This window comes from Simochromis diagramma, unplaced genomic scaffold, assembly GCF_900408965.1.
Source record: "Simochromis diagramma unplaced genomic scaffold, fSimDia1.1 OVJJ01000753.1, whole genome shotgun sequence".
Classification (NCBI taxonomy): Eukaryota; Metazoa; Chordata; class Actinopteri; order Cichliformes; family Cichlidae; genus Simochromis; species Simochromis diagramma.
In genome coordinates this window covers 20237413-20252646 of record NW_024387523.1, presented here as the reverse complement: position 1 = coordinate 20252646, position 15234 = coordinate 20237413, and the positions used below count along the sequence as shown (strand labels likewise).

Sequence of the window (15234 nt, the reverse complement as noted above, 5' to 3'; positions counted from 1 at the left end):
TTGTTGACGATTTCGCGTGATCTTGGATCGTTCGGTTCTCCGAAGCTCATCCGGGACTTGCTGTCATAGCAACAGATCCGTAAGCGTAAACCTGCTCGGGAGCAGGTTTACTTTATGTAAACAAGATTAGATCGCGGCCACTCAGGTATGTCCGCTTCATGTATACGAAAGCAACAGCGATATTTTACCACTGTTTTTCCATAAATAAATATTATCAATGTAACTAAAGATAATGCAGCACTTGATCCTTTGATTGATTCCATACAGATACATACAGGTCATTTCCTAAAAAAAGGGAAATGTACTATTAATCATTCTATTACATGTATTTGATTATTTCAGATGTAATTCATATGTTAGAGTAGTAATAGTAAATTACTTCGTGTAATCAAGATGAGAGACCACGGCTATAAAAGCGAAGGTGGATTTGGGAAGTCTGTCGCAGCCATGTCCTGTCCGTATACGCGAGCAGCCCATTGCGGAAGGTGCAAGATTGATAAGGAGAGTTTTCAGAATTCAGCGTATATTGCGGGATAGACAGGATCCTTTAGCTCAGCGCGACAGTGTGCTCATAGAGAGATATCGATATTCCCGTGAGGGTATTATTTACTTAACCAACTTGTTGACGAGGGGGTGCAGGACCACCACCTGTGTTTTTTTGCTCTGCCCTTTTCTTGGTTGCTGTTATAAACAAACAAACAGATTATTTCAGGGTCTCTTTTCAAGAGACTAAAAGCAATATAAGTGATAAATATTACCATTCTGTAGAATATTCTTATATTTCACTTTTACTTGTTCCCATGTTCTAGTGGGTCCTGTCGTGGCTCTAATGTGAAAGAGGATATAATGTAATATAATATAATACATTTACCCTACCGCCTACTGGTGTTGGCCAGAGGGGCCGATGGCACGATATGGCAGCCTGGCTTCTGTCAGTCTGCCCCAGGGCAGCTGTGGCTACAACCGTCAGCAACTTTCTGCCAGCCCTCTCTCCTTGCTTTTGCAGGGTTTGCAGTGTTCCCTTGCGTTTTAATTAAACTCTGAAACTCCTGAAATCCCTCAATCAAGAGTTCTTCCTCTGCTGCCGAAAAATACAGAGCGCGCTCCTTCGACATTTTCGCCGACCAATCAAAGGGTTGCCGATCAATGTTTCTACTATCGATGCGTAGCCCCTGTTAAGCCACCCAGTGATCTCACATTACTTCATCCAGCTATACTAATCGTCAACAACAGGTGTGTTCGAAGAACCGGAATAGCGAGCTCAAAGTTAGCGCGATGATTTGATCTTGGATGTAGTAAGCGACGTACGAAGAACGGATCCCCAGTGATGGGAATTCCGGCTCTTTTTAGAGCACCAGCTCTTTCGGCTCGGCCCACTAAAAAGAGCCGGCCCTTTCAGCTCCCAAGCGGCTCTCCGGGTTATTTTGTTGCTTTCATTCATTTATTATTAACAACAATATAAAATTATGCACAAAATGAATTACTAATGTTTAAAAACGTGTTTTCTATGTATATATGTTCATTATATAAATCTGCTTTTATTTATTCACTCCACATAAAATTTAAAAAAATAAATTATAAAATACAAAAACCAACCATTTACAATTCAACTTTTAACTATTTTCAGATTTTTTCCTATTAAACTAATTTAAAAGGAAACAACACAAGACACTGCAAACCACAACACAATAAAATATTGATTAAAATATGCAAAACAAAAAGAAGAAAAAAATGAATGCCCAGATCTTTAAGGGAAAGGTTTGCATTTAAGAGGATGAGGTTGAAATGAGGAAGCAAAGAGAGCAGTGGTGGAGAAGGAGAAAGAGATGATGAAAGTATACATGCACAAATATTAAAGGGTCATACAGAGTTTTAAATCAATATTTGTGATCTTTAAATCAAAAGTAACTTATGGCATAGTACTTATGTGGCTGGTGTCTAGTTAAATAAAACTTGATTAGCTGGAAATGCAAAGTCCATCTCGTCCGCTGTTTTTAAGACGGCTGTGAACATGTCGGCTTCCACAAACTGGAATACATCAATTTGTTGTAAGACATAATTATACACTAATCATTGTATGTTTATGAGTACAACATTTTTTGTCTATGAAATAACCTTATATCCAATACAAAAATGTTACATTTATTAAGAGGGATGCTTTTTGTCGTTCCTGAATGTAGTGTTCATACAAGTGTCACGAAAATCACAAAATATAACCCTTTTTTTTTTTTTTTTTTTTTAATTTCATTAGCTGCTTACTTAAATAAACAAAAAATCTGAAAACACATGATCTTATTATTACAGGAGGAAGAAAGAGAGGAAACACTCTCTAATGCACGCTCTAACTCCCTCATGTGGCCATACTCTATGTGACAAACAAAACATCCTGTTTTTGTTCCACTTCATAATCTTTATTTGTTTAAAAAAAGACACATCTGATATCAGAGATTAGTTCCTGATACAACATATTTCTGCTGAAAAAAGAAAAAGAGAAACACCCAAACATTCGATCTGCTACAGCTATAATGTGTCATTAGCAACAAAATGCAAAAGGCTTCACCAAACAATTCAACCCTTTCAGTAAAGTAAGAAGTATAGTTTGATAGATATAGTCAGCAATTCATTACTTCACCTAAATTTTGGTCTTCGTGGTCCAAACCAGAACAAGTTTCCCATCATTCCATTCTAACCATGCAGGGGTTGGGCACTACAAAAACCTCAAGTATTCTGGAAGATTTTACAGAATGATTACAAAAAAACTTTATTCTTTACACATGTAAGTAAAACAGATCGTGGGTGACACATTGCAGAATACGTGAACTAGTTTACCATTTGTATTAAGTTACTACAGTTATGTTCCTTAACAACTGTAACCATAAACTGATAATGCTAAAGGGCAAAAAAAAAAAAAAAAAAAAAAATGGACTCAGTGACTCAGCTGGGAAAATCCCCGTCAGGACCCGAGGGTAAATACAGCAAGTACATTTGTCGTCATGAAAACACACCTTCACTTCATGAGTCAGCTTGAGATAAACATCGCTAATAAGTTACGGCGCACGATACAACCTACAGTGTAGCTGCAGATCACGCTGGCTCACATAATATTTGAGAATTGAAAGCAAACGGTAAAACAGTCACAATCAAAATGTATCCAGCACACAGTTAAGATACGAGCTTCAGAGTTATCAGCTTTGTATGAACTTCATGTTTTGAAACAAATAATAAACTGATTTGAAAAAACAAAAAACACATTCCATGTTGTCTGAATATTAACTAATGATATGAAATATTTAAAAAAACAACACCTGAAGGCTTTTTTTTTTGCAGCCTTCAACTTGTATTTCCAATTGGACGTAACGAAACACAATACAATTACAATGAAAATTCTACTTTTCCTCTACATAGAAAGTATGCAGTGACACCAACCAGGTGCTTCACTTAGAAAATTATTCAAATTCTGGAAACTATCAGAACTTTATGTAGACTCAACTAAATATTTGCGACATAACCACAAAACTGAAAGCAAATACATACTCATCAAATCAACAATAATGAAGGCATTTGAAATGTGCAAAACAACAGAAACAACACCAACGACAAACTTTAAATCTAAGAGTAAAATCAGAGCAAGCTCGTAGGATCCTAACTCCTTCAAGGACGAGGGGACGGTTATACAACATGTATGATACAACACCTAAGAGCTGCTGATGACGTCTGCCTGCAGGACAAGCTCCCCATTAAGCAATCCTTCAAACACAAACATAACATTTATGAACCAGAAATATCTACACACAGAGCCCTGAGTTCACTGAAGTCCTTCAGACAATGTGAAATTTCACATTTTCCTTTTGCCACAGCAAAGCCACGGTCTCTGCAAACAGCTTGGCTCAGCCAGGCACTCGTGTGCAAGTAGGGTCTCCTTTCGACGTCCCGTATGTCACCTTTTGGACACAGTTTGACAAATAAAAAAAAAATGTGGTGAGTGAATCATGTTCTCACATAGGTGCGGATCAGCGGGACACCTGAAGAATTTGTCTCTGTGTGTGAAGTGGAGTATGATGTCGGGGAGCTAGAAGTGTGACCTGCAAGAACACAGAACAGAAAGAAAAGCTATCATGAGCATGAACATGCAAACGTGGCAGACTCATTTTGCTTCCTTGCATATCATACAGAGAATACACATAATGTTTGTGTGGCAGTAAGAGTAAAGTCACCAAAACTGATACTTTCAATACCGATCCAAGCAAACAACAGTACTTGTTTTTTGACACACAAGAGTAAAGTTCGCTGTGTGGTTTCCTGTTGTTTGTTTTGCTTCACATACAAATGGAAGAGGATGCACTTAAACCAGTGTACAGGTTATGCAAAACACAAACCTGACTGTGTTTCATACTGTTCCACTCATCTACAGGCAGCACTCACACTGCAGGGAAGGACACAATCAAATAACAACACTGGCAACCACCAGTGCTACCCTTCAGCTTCCTAGTAGACATACCAGTTTCAAAATGCTACGTCACCTTGTTTGTGAGTTATTGCATTCGCAAGGTTTTCAGAAAATTGGACCTCCGACCTTGAGCTCAAGGTTGCTGAGATTCAAACTCATCCAAGATTTTTAATAGATGCACCTATTGTATCAATTTGAAGGTCCTACATTGCTTGTTTTCAGGTTATTGCATTCACAAACGTAGGTGTCCACGCCACCTGCTCACCCAGAGCGGTGCCTTTCACAGGTTAAAGACCACTTGCTGTTAAAGGTCTTAATAACTGCTTAGTTTTGTTGATTGTTGTTAGTTCCTTTTCTCATTTCTCAGATCAGGGGCCCGTTCTTCGTACCTCGCTAAGTAAGTTAGCTGGATTAGATTGTTGACGATTTCGCGTGATCTTGGATCGTTCGGTTCCCCGAAGCTCATCCGGGACTTGCTGCCATAGCAACAGAGCCGTAAGCGTAAACCTGCTCGGGAGCAGGTTTACTTTATGTAAACAGGATTAGATCGCGGCCACGCAGGTATGTCCGCTTCATTTATACGAAAGCAACAGCGATATTCCACCACTGTTTCACCATAAATAAATATTATCAATGTAACTAAAGATAATGCAGCACCTGATCCATTTATTGATTTCACACAGATACATACAGGTCATTTCCTAAAAAAGGGAAATGTACTATTAACATTCTATTACATGTATGTGATTATTACAGATGTAATTCATATTTCAGAGTAGTAATTGCAAATTACTTCGTGTAATCAAGATGAGAGACCACGGCTATAAAAGCGAAGGTGGATTTGGGAAGCCTGTCGCAGCCATGTCCTGTCCGTATACGCGAGCAGCCCATTGCGGAAGGTGCAAGATTGATAAGGAGAGTTTTCATAATCCAGCGTATATTGCGGGATAGACAGGATCCTTTAGCTCAGCGCGACAGTGTGCTCATTGAGAGATATCGATTTTCCCGTGAGGGTATTATTTACTTAACCAACTTGTTGACGAGGGGGTGCAGGACCACCACCTGTCTTTTGTTGCTCTGCCCTTTTCTTGGTTGCTGTTATAAACAAACAAACAGATTATTCCAGGGTCTCTTTCCAAGAGACTAAAAGCAATATAAGTGATAAATATTACCATTCTGTAGAATATTCTTATATTTCACTTTTACTTGTTCCCATGTTCTAGTGGGTCCTGTTGTGGCTCCAATGTGAAAGGGGATATAATATAACATATTATAATATAATGTAATATAATATTGGATAATATAATGTAATATAATAAATTTACCCTACCGCCTACTGGTGTTGGCCAGAGGGGCCGATGGCGCGATATGGCAGCCTGGCTTCTGTCAGTCTGCCCCAGGGCAGCTGTGGCTACAACTGTAGCTGCCTCCACCAGTGTGTGAATGTGAGAGTGACTGAATAGTGGCATTGTAAAGCGCTTTGGGTGCCTTGAAAAGCGCTATATCAATCCACTCCATTATTATTGTTATTATTAAATTACTTACGAGTTTAATTTGTCAGCAACTTTCTGCCAGCCCTCTCTCCTTGCTTTTGCAGCCTTTGCAGTGTTCCCTTGCGTTCTGATTAAACTCTCAAACTCCTGAATTCCCTCACTCAGGAGTCCTTGCTCTGCTGCCGAAAAATACCGAGTGCTCTCCTTCGACATTTTCGCCGACCAATCAGAGGGTTGCCGATCAATGTTTCTACTATCGATGCGTAGCCCCTTTTACGACACCCAGTGATCTCACATTACTTCACCCAGTTGTACTAATCGTCAACAGCAGGTGTGTTCGGGGAACCGGAATAGCGAGCTCAGAGTTAGCGCGATGATTTGGTCTTGGATGTGTCATTTGATCTTGGATGTAGTAAGCGACGTACGAAGAACGGGCCCCAGGTGTGAATCACCATCTACTTAGAAACACGAGTTCTTGGTGTCAAAAGGCCTGTGTTCATTTTATGGCTAAAGAAATCTCTAAAGTTTCACAGAAGTCACATTTTCAATAAACTACTCTGCTACTGTTGGTGTAGTGGTGTAAGCTTTCTACACAGGAGTGGAAATATATGTATGTGAATGTTTCAAGATCTCAGCAAGTGCTACTACTGCTTAGTTCCACATGTGACGGTGTCGGACCCTTCCATGGTTCTGTCACCTGTACATTGTAACGCACTTTTGTTAAAATTTTGTTGAAATTTTTAGATGGATGGTCCATTAAAAATTTCGACTGTGGTTCAGGGGGTTGGGAAGCTCATCTTGTAACCGGAAGGTTGCCGGTTCGATCCCCAGCTCTGTCTGTCCTGGTCGTTGTGTTCTTGGGCAAGACACTTCACCCTACCGCCTACTGGTGATGGCCAGAGGGGCCGATGGCGCGATATGGCAGCCGTGGCGCTTCTGTCAGTCTGCCCCAGGGCAGCTGTGGCTACAACCACCAGTGTGTGAATGTGAGAGTGAATGAAAAGCGCTATATAAATGCAATCCATTATTATTATTAAATGTGAACCTTTTCCAAATGTTCTTGAATTGTGTTTCTTACCTACTTAATACTTGTATGTATATTTTTTTATATAAAATATGAAAATTGCTTGCTATTGTTATACAGATAAGCATAACTTCATGATATGTTTTGTAGTTTTGCTTCCGGCTCAAACAACCAAGATATGATTGAAGTGCAAACTTTCAGTTTTAATTCAAATGGTTTAACAGAAGTGCTGAATTAACAGTTCAGAATTTACAGCTATTTTTATAGGACCTCATTTTTAGAAGCATGAAAATAACTGCAATTGACTAACAGTTTCATCGTCATGTGAAGCCTGTTTTCTTGTTGTTTCATGACCAATCACACAGATAAAAGACTGGATCTTTTTCACTGGATCTGTCAACATGACATCCAAAGAGCTTCGGAAGACCACAGAATATATGTGATTTCAGAACAAGTAACCAAGTCAAAAACACTCAAGGTCTTACAAACGAGAGATGTCTTCATGAATGGAAATGCAGATAATTTACAATAAGGTGCAAACCACTGGTTACATTCAAGAACAGAAGTGCTAATTAGACATTAAAAACCTAATAATAATAAAAAAAAAAAAAAGGACAGACGAAACCAAGATTAACTTGCACCAGAATGATGAGGAAAGTATTAAAAGGGAGAGAATCGACTCATGATCTAGTGATCCAAGGTATACCACATTATCTAACATTGTGGAGGCAACATTTTGCCATTGGCATGAATGGCTGCCAGTGGAACCAGAGTTTATTGATGATGTGAGTACTGATAGAAGTAGCAGGACGAATTCTTAATTGTACAGGGCTATGCTCTCTGCTCAGATTCAAATTCTGCAAAACATACACACACTCTGTGTTGCTTAATAAACTTTATTTAAATGTTTCAAGCCAGCTAAAAGATCTAAAAAACCAAAAACAAAACAACACATCATGCCACGATCTGAAGTTACTTTAAGAACAGATAAGAAACACAGTCATGGACACTTATCATCCATCAGTCTGGAAAGGGTGACAAAGGCCTTTTTAAGACTTTGATACTCCAATAAGTTCCACAAAAGGAGAAAAATTGCAAAAGTGGTGATCCTTCCCAGGAGTGGCCAGCCAATCAAAATTACTCCAAGATTGCACCGATGACTCACAAAAGAAAAAAGTTTAAAAAACTGAAAGTCAGTGTTCATGATTCCACAATATAAAAAAGAAAAAGGACATCAAGTTTTGGTCTGCAGACTGAGAAGAACACAAAGGCTTGTTTCACATTTACTAAAAAAATATCCCGATGATCCCTAAGACCACCACCAGGCCCTGGCTAGGTGGTGGAATCGAACTCAGGCCCTTCTTGCTGTGAGGCAACAGTGCTAATAACCGTGCTACATCTTTTAAACTAAAATCTGTTAAAACCAGCGCCGCTCAACAAAAAGTAAACCATGACTACAGAAGAGCCGTGCAACATATCATGATCATACCCTTATTTAAAGTCAAAATATATTTTTGTGCAATTTTTCCAACATTACTATTATTAAGAATTAATTTGTAAAACACAATGGATGCTCTGTCGTGGTATGGGACTGCATTTAAGCCTGTGGTGCTAAGAATTTTATCAGAATTGTAGGAATTATGAACACTTAAAAGTATCTAAGATACCGCCATGTAAAACCATCTGAAAATCATCTAACAGGCCATGACTTTATTTTTTTTTTTTAGCACACCAACAATCACAAACCCACTGCTAATGCGGTAAAAGCATTAATGGAGTCACTGTCAGTCATGGATTGGCCTCCTCAGAATTCAACATTATTAAAGCAGCGTGAGATCAAGTTGATAAGAAAAAATTGAATAACAGGCAGCAAACATCCAAATATGAGCTTTGGAATGTTTTTCAAGAATCCTGTAGATTAAAAATGACAAGAACAGAGTTTAGGCTGTTTTAAAGAATAAAGATAGTCATTCCAAACTTGTTAGAAGTGTACACTCTGCTTTTGCTTTCCATAGGGTATTTGCATTTACCCATGTTTCAATAAATCGCTGCACCTATTTTCCTCAAAAATATAAAGAAATATGAGAAAAGCTAAAGCAGTGCTACACAGTACTGCAGTTCAGATTTTAATTATTTTTAACTGTGTTTTAATTGTTTTTAAATATTCTTTTGTAAGTATAAGTGACACGATGCATCATAAACCGTTTTTTGGGGCATTCATACGGTAATTTAAATCCCATACATCAAACGGGAACTTTTGGCTGTAACGAACCAAGTTGGTTGAAATGTTTGTTGTGAGTTTACCATGATTATAAGTTAGTTATTTGTTATCAGTTATTAGCTAGTTATTTGAATTAAAGGAAATTAAGGGAATCACAATCTGCTGCAAATCTCATTCCACCTAATCAATGTACAGCACAAAGCTACTGTATTATGTGCAATTTTATCTTCTTTGTAAGAAAAAAACAAGACTATTAAAATACTGAAATAAGTTCAGTCCAGAACCACTTTTGCCATTTATCTCCATTCACTCCAATCTTCAGTTCATAGTGGATAGTCTGAGCCAACAGCGTGAACCCCTTGTTGGTAAACTGTGGTCATTTTGGGCAAAAGATTATTAGAACTCTTTAGGATCCATATTATTTTATGTTCTCATCACACTCATTGCTGATGCCAGCAAATTTGCCACTCTGGCTAGAGCTACAAAAAACAAACAAGCATAGGTGGAGTAATGTTTATCAATGGCAGCCATCTGGAAATGTTTCCAACAGCCCAGCACCAAACACAAACAGTTCCACAATATGTGGTACAGCGGCTATATTTTGAAGGATACAAATATGCAATAAGCTCACTCTCAGAGATGGAAAGAATGGTAAGAAAGAGAAGACAGGAGAGGAATATAAGGGAACATTTTCAAAGTGCTCAGTGACATCTAATAAATCTGAAATGTAATGTTTAGGTACGGTTCTGAAGTATGCTGGAGTTTTAAAATTAGATATTGGATCAAACATGATGTATAGCTGTAGCATACATTTTTATTATAAGGCCGGATGAAAATATAGACCGTTCAGTACAGTTCAGTGCAGGCTAAAGTAGCTAGTTTGCAGTGTTGTGGTAAAGTTTACAGTAATGCATGTTGTACTGGTGCAGGGCAAGCTATGGTTTTGATGGTCAATGTTACACCATGCCAAGTGAAACTGTGCTTATCTCTTTAAGCTTATCTGTGCGATTATGTTACTGAATTCAGTTAACACTACAGAGAGCAATAAAGCTTAGAGCTTACAGCACAGCTCAGGTGATCACAGCCTGTATGCAAAAAGAACAAATCTACTGTAGCTTACAAAACAAATTTTACACGTCTTCTTTCTAGTGAATTCCCCCCATGCTTCATTTTTACACTGTACCCCGCACGTAGAATCTCACATTAACCCATGAATAAAGCAATTAGTACAACTTTGATACAATTTAGGATGTTTTATTTAGCTATTGACTATGTGCACGTTAGCATATGCTACTTCCGGTGCAGAAACTCCTGTGGGGAGCTTTGTTTCCGGTGTCCTATTCATGCCCTGTTTACGGTCCAAAACAAGTTAAGCAAATGAATGAATCAAGCGGCGATTTACATTTCTATAGATGTCTTGGGCATTTACCCAATATATCTGTAAATGATGTTCATCGACTTGTCGATATTTTTCCCCCGCGCCTCAGGGCAAAAGAGAAAATGGATTCAAATGTTATATTTCTCAGCTGTCCCTCGTTTATCGCGGGTGTTATGTTCTAAAAATAACCAGCGATAGGTGAAATCAAGTAGCCAATTTTATTTTTTGACGGTGCCAAACGTTTCGTGGACATCGTGGACATACAGTACTGCACTTCAGAGTCACACTGCTAGCGATCGATGCAGTGATTCTGTACTGTACAGGAGAGACGTCACGGAGGAGATCGTCTGCAGCGATCAGGACGCAGGACACAATGTGATGTAAAAAAAAGCATGCAAACTTGCACTAAAAAATCTGCGAAACAGCGAGGTGAAAGGTGAACCGCATTATAGCGAGGGACCGCTGTAATTTTTAAGGTAAGTCACAACATACCCTTCGTACATACTAATGTATAGAAACCCTTACCAGCAATCATTCATTTTTGTGTGGCTTTGTTCACGGTTTGTTAACGTGCTGTGTAGGTGTGTACTTGACTAGCTGATCTCGACATAATGGGGGAAACATCTGGTTTGACTATTCTTCACCTGTAGTTTGAATGCTGAACATTTGCCTGTTTAAATCATAAGACCAGTCATTATACAGAGATACTTCTGAATGTGGTCGATGTGTCTTCTGCATGCAGTGATGCAGTTCTGCTTGTGTTGAGTGATGTAAACAACTGATCGATCTAAACTCTTTAAACGTCAAAATTGATCATTAGATTTTTTTATGACACAACCGTGGTGAGTGTTCCCACCTTCTGCTCTTTGTAACTTAACGCGATCTTTCCGTTTTTGAGTTTTGGACATGATTTTGGAGTATATCTTCGCAGTAGCGATTGACCGCAAAGTAAAGCTACCGGATATGTACAACCCCACATCCGGTCTCAAACCAGGAAGTTAGCATTTTCTCGTGCACAGGGTCAATTGTAATTCCCACGGATTCCCTTTTGTTTGATTTGTGATAACAAACTTAATTACATATGAATTAGGTCGTGAAATAAAGAGAATGAAAGGAAACAAAGGTGTGAGAAAATGTCAATCTTAGTTTTGCCAATTGCTAAATGCTTTTAGAAAAAAAAACAAAAAAAACAACGTATTCCTTAGTCTTCGTAAACATTTAACTTAGTGCTAACCTATTTCTAAACAAATCTTTTCTATTGCCTGAACTCAGTTATCAGTTAATGACAAAAACACATAATTGTGAAAGCCAGATCATGAAAAACATTGATTAGTCAAAAATCACAAATGTTAGCTTTCTTTTTTTTTGGTTAAATAATCCAACCACACTGCCAGTGTAATTTATGTTTGGTAGCTTGTAGTTTGATATGATTTGTTTTTAAATTTACTTCAGTCATAAAGTGCACAGATAAACTGTTACTGTAAAGCAGTGGTTCTCAAACCTGTTCTGGCATGTCCTGCTTCAAAACGTTCATGCCCCAATAATATTTTTTTATGAATCATTAACAATAAAAACGGTTCAAAATAATTTGGAAAATCACTTAAATACTGACCTAATTTCACTTCATACTGTTTACCTAGCTGTCAGTGCCCCACCTGCAGGGGCTCCACGCTCACTGAAATGGAGTGAAGCAACTCAATAGAAATGACGCAACTGCTCCAAAAGCTACTTTTTGACTGGTGCAAAACAGCAGATGTCTGTTCCTGACTTACTGAGAGATGAAACTGCACAGCTGCTCACACATATGTCACAAAGTGTGACTGTAACATTCACTGATGCACATTATTTTTTAATCCAAGGCTCTAAAACAGAGAAGTTACAGAAAGTATAAATGTAAAGAAAACTTGAGTGATTGAATTGAATCCTGTGCCCCTCCCACATCCTACTTCTAGTATATAGTAAGTAGTACATAGAAGAGCCTTAGCAGGCCTCATCTATGTAACCTCATGGTGACTGAAGCATCTATAATCAGTCTTGATAATGAATAAACCACTCAGAATGTTATGTAACACCATGACTGCAATGTCTGTCAGCAGAGTGGCGGATTTTACTTGCAGTTTCTATTTACTGGCACTGAATGGCTTATATCGTCTATTGTACAGTGGAGCTAGTCTAATAAATTGACTTTATCAGAATAGCTCGTTTAGGACAGACTTTCAACAAAGCAGAATAGTGCAGATTTCTTACCTCCATTGTTCCTCCAAATCTCCCTGGCACACTGATCAGAGGAGGTCAAATCTGATATCTGGATATTGGGATTTGATTTGTAGTCATCTTAGATAAACAGAGAAAAATGAGATTGTTACTTGATGGCACTGAAGCATTTCCTAGATGCCGGCAGGAACACAGATATTTCTGTAGTAAAGGAGTCGGTCAGGACTTACTGTTGTTGCTCAATGAAAAGGACTCGCTCTCCCTCATCGTCTCGTTTCCGCTGTCCGACAGTGTCCTCTCATTCCTGGAGATGTGCGGCCTCTTCTTCGTACTCTTCCGAGTGCTAATGCGGATGATTCCACGCACTAGCCGACACTCGGCCTCCTGCTCATCCATTTTATGTTCCTCAGCCAGTGAGTTGATGAGCTGGTTGATGGCCTTGCTCTTTTTCAGGAACACCGAGTCTGAGGTGCACCGGGCCAGTTCTTCAATCTGATATTCAGAGTAGAGCTCCAGCAGCTTCTTAGTAATCAGGGAGTCCACATTCTCCTCCCCATCCTCCCAGTCATCAATCCTTATAGACTCATGCAGCGACTGGTGGCTCGGCAGTGTCTGAACACCAGGAGGTGGCACGTATGGCAAAGTGGGAGGATTGGTTTTAGCACCTAAATACTCTATCGTGCTGTCCACTTTGACTCCAGCAATGTGGAGATCCTCCAACCAGGGTTCTTCTGCAGTGTACTCTTCTTTGTTGTCTCTTGAGTTCATAGCTTGGAGACTCAACCTCTCTGGTTCATCTGGTGAACTCTCCTTTGGTGCCAGGCATGGAGCGAGGATGGAGTTCTGGCAGACCCTGTACAGGCCGCAAGTAAGTATGCTACATATAAAAGTCCTACAGCTTCTTGGAGAAGCGCATGGATTGCAGGTTTGGGTTGCAGTGGATGGCTCAGCTGAGCCAGGAATGAAGCCAATGGTCTCATACTGTCTGCCATTAGCATCCTTCAGGTCAGCTTTGTGGACTCCTTTCGGCTCTGGGTTTTGTGCTCTGTCTTCAACTGGGTCCACACAACGTTCTTCATAGGACGACCCCTGGCTGTTGCTCCGGCTGGACCGAAGCCTGTGGCCTGCGCCACGTCCTGAACCATGCGTAAGGCTGCTGGAGGTGCCAGCAGACATGATTGACTGCATCAGAAAATCCAAGAACAAAAATGAGAAAAACACTGAGGTCATCTGAGGTTCAATTAAATGATGAGACAGGGTTGAAATAGTACAGCTAAACAAAACGTTTCTTATAAATCCACATTGTTAAGCAGGAAATAAGTGTGCTCCTAAGCACCTGAGGGCATTTCTCTTCAAAACAATCGTGAAACTAATATCCGCAGGTGGCAGGTAATGCAGCCCAACAGGTTTTACGGAGTATGTGTACACACAGTCAAACACAATTACCCGTTCTTATATCAAATATACTGCATGACATCATGGAAATCACAAAATACTCATTGAAACTCCAATGAGTACACTTTCCTGGTGATTCACACCTATGTTCATTTCAGAATTATATAGTTTGATTTCCTTTTACTCATTAAGAACACATAACAATGATGAAGGCTACTCTGTGGATATGGATAATTAAAATTAATTTAACGACAAGTGTGGCTATTTCGCCAGTCATTAAAACAACCTGAGTAAAGACGAATGAATGCCGAATTTTTAAAAAAAATGTGCAATTATAAATTATAATTATTTTACATTTGTATTTATTTATTTATTACATGAATCTTATTAGAAAACGACAATGTTGCAATTCTTCAGTAGTGTTTGGCAACCTGTGTTGTGACGATATACGCCTGGACATTTATCAACAGTATGACTTAGCTTTTAAAAAAACAAGTCAAACGGGACTATAGTATTGCGGTTTTGTCTTTATCTAATCACAAACTCGATTTGACGGTAACTTTAGGAACATATGAGCTCGAATTTCGTCTCAAATACAAATATTATTTTCACTTTCATGGCGACTTGTCATTGCGGCAGTTTCCTCCATTTGAGGACTTTCTCACCTAACATTACTCACAGTTTACACGGTGCGTCCACCGGCCGTCTCCCGAATTAATGCTAGATTCTCCACTTTATGGTACGCATTTATTTATTGTAATCCATTTCGAACGTTTCGTGTATGAATTTCGCCCCAAAACGCCAGTTTCAACAAAGTTTTCGACCAAATCTGTGTACCTGAGCGTCAAGGTAGAAGAGGCGCACCAGGTAGCTACAGCCAGAGGTTGGCCTTCCGGTTGTAAGTGACTCACAAAATAAAATGTACATCAAATTGCCAATGTAATTTTGTATCTTGCACGATAATAGCGCATCACGGGCGTCTTAACTTTTCTCAGGAAGGCAATGATAAAAAAACAACAACAGTTAAAACACAGTTATACCCAGCCTACCATTATAAAAGGT

General features: G+C 39.1%; 1 protein-coding gene across 1 annotated transcript; it reads right to left on the bottom strand.

Annotated features, from left to right (window-relative positions):
• Nucleotides 1–2240: 2240 nt before the first annotated feature.
• Nucleotides 2241–15054, bottom strand: LOC120726920 (keratinocyte differentiation factor 1-like). Its single transcript, XM_040020958.1, has 4 exons — nucleotides 15010–15054; nucleotides 13008–13959; nucleotides 12811–12897; nucleotides 2241–4082 (listed from the first exon to the last, which is right to left on the bottom strand). Exons 2-4 carry the CDS (start codon nucleotides 13951–13953, stop codon nucleotides 3988–3990), a joined length of 1128 nt encoding a protein of 375 aa, XP_039876892.1. The 5' UTR covers nucleotides 13954–13959; nucleotides 15010–15054; the 3' UTR covers nucleotides 2241–3987.
• Nucleotides 15055–15234: the final 180 nt, after the last annotated feature.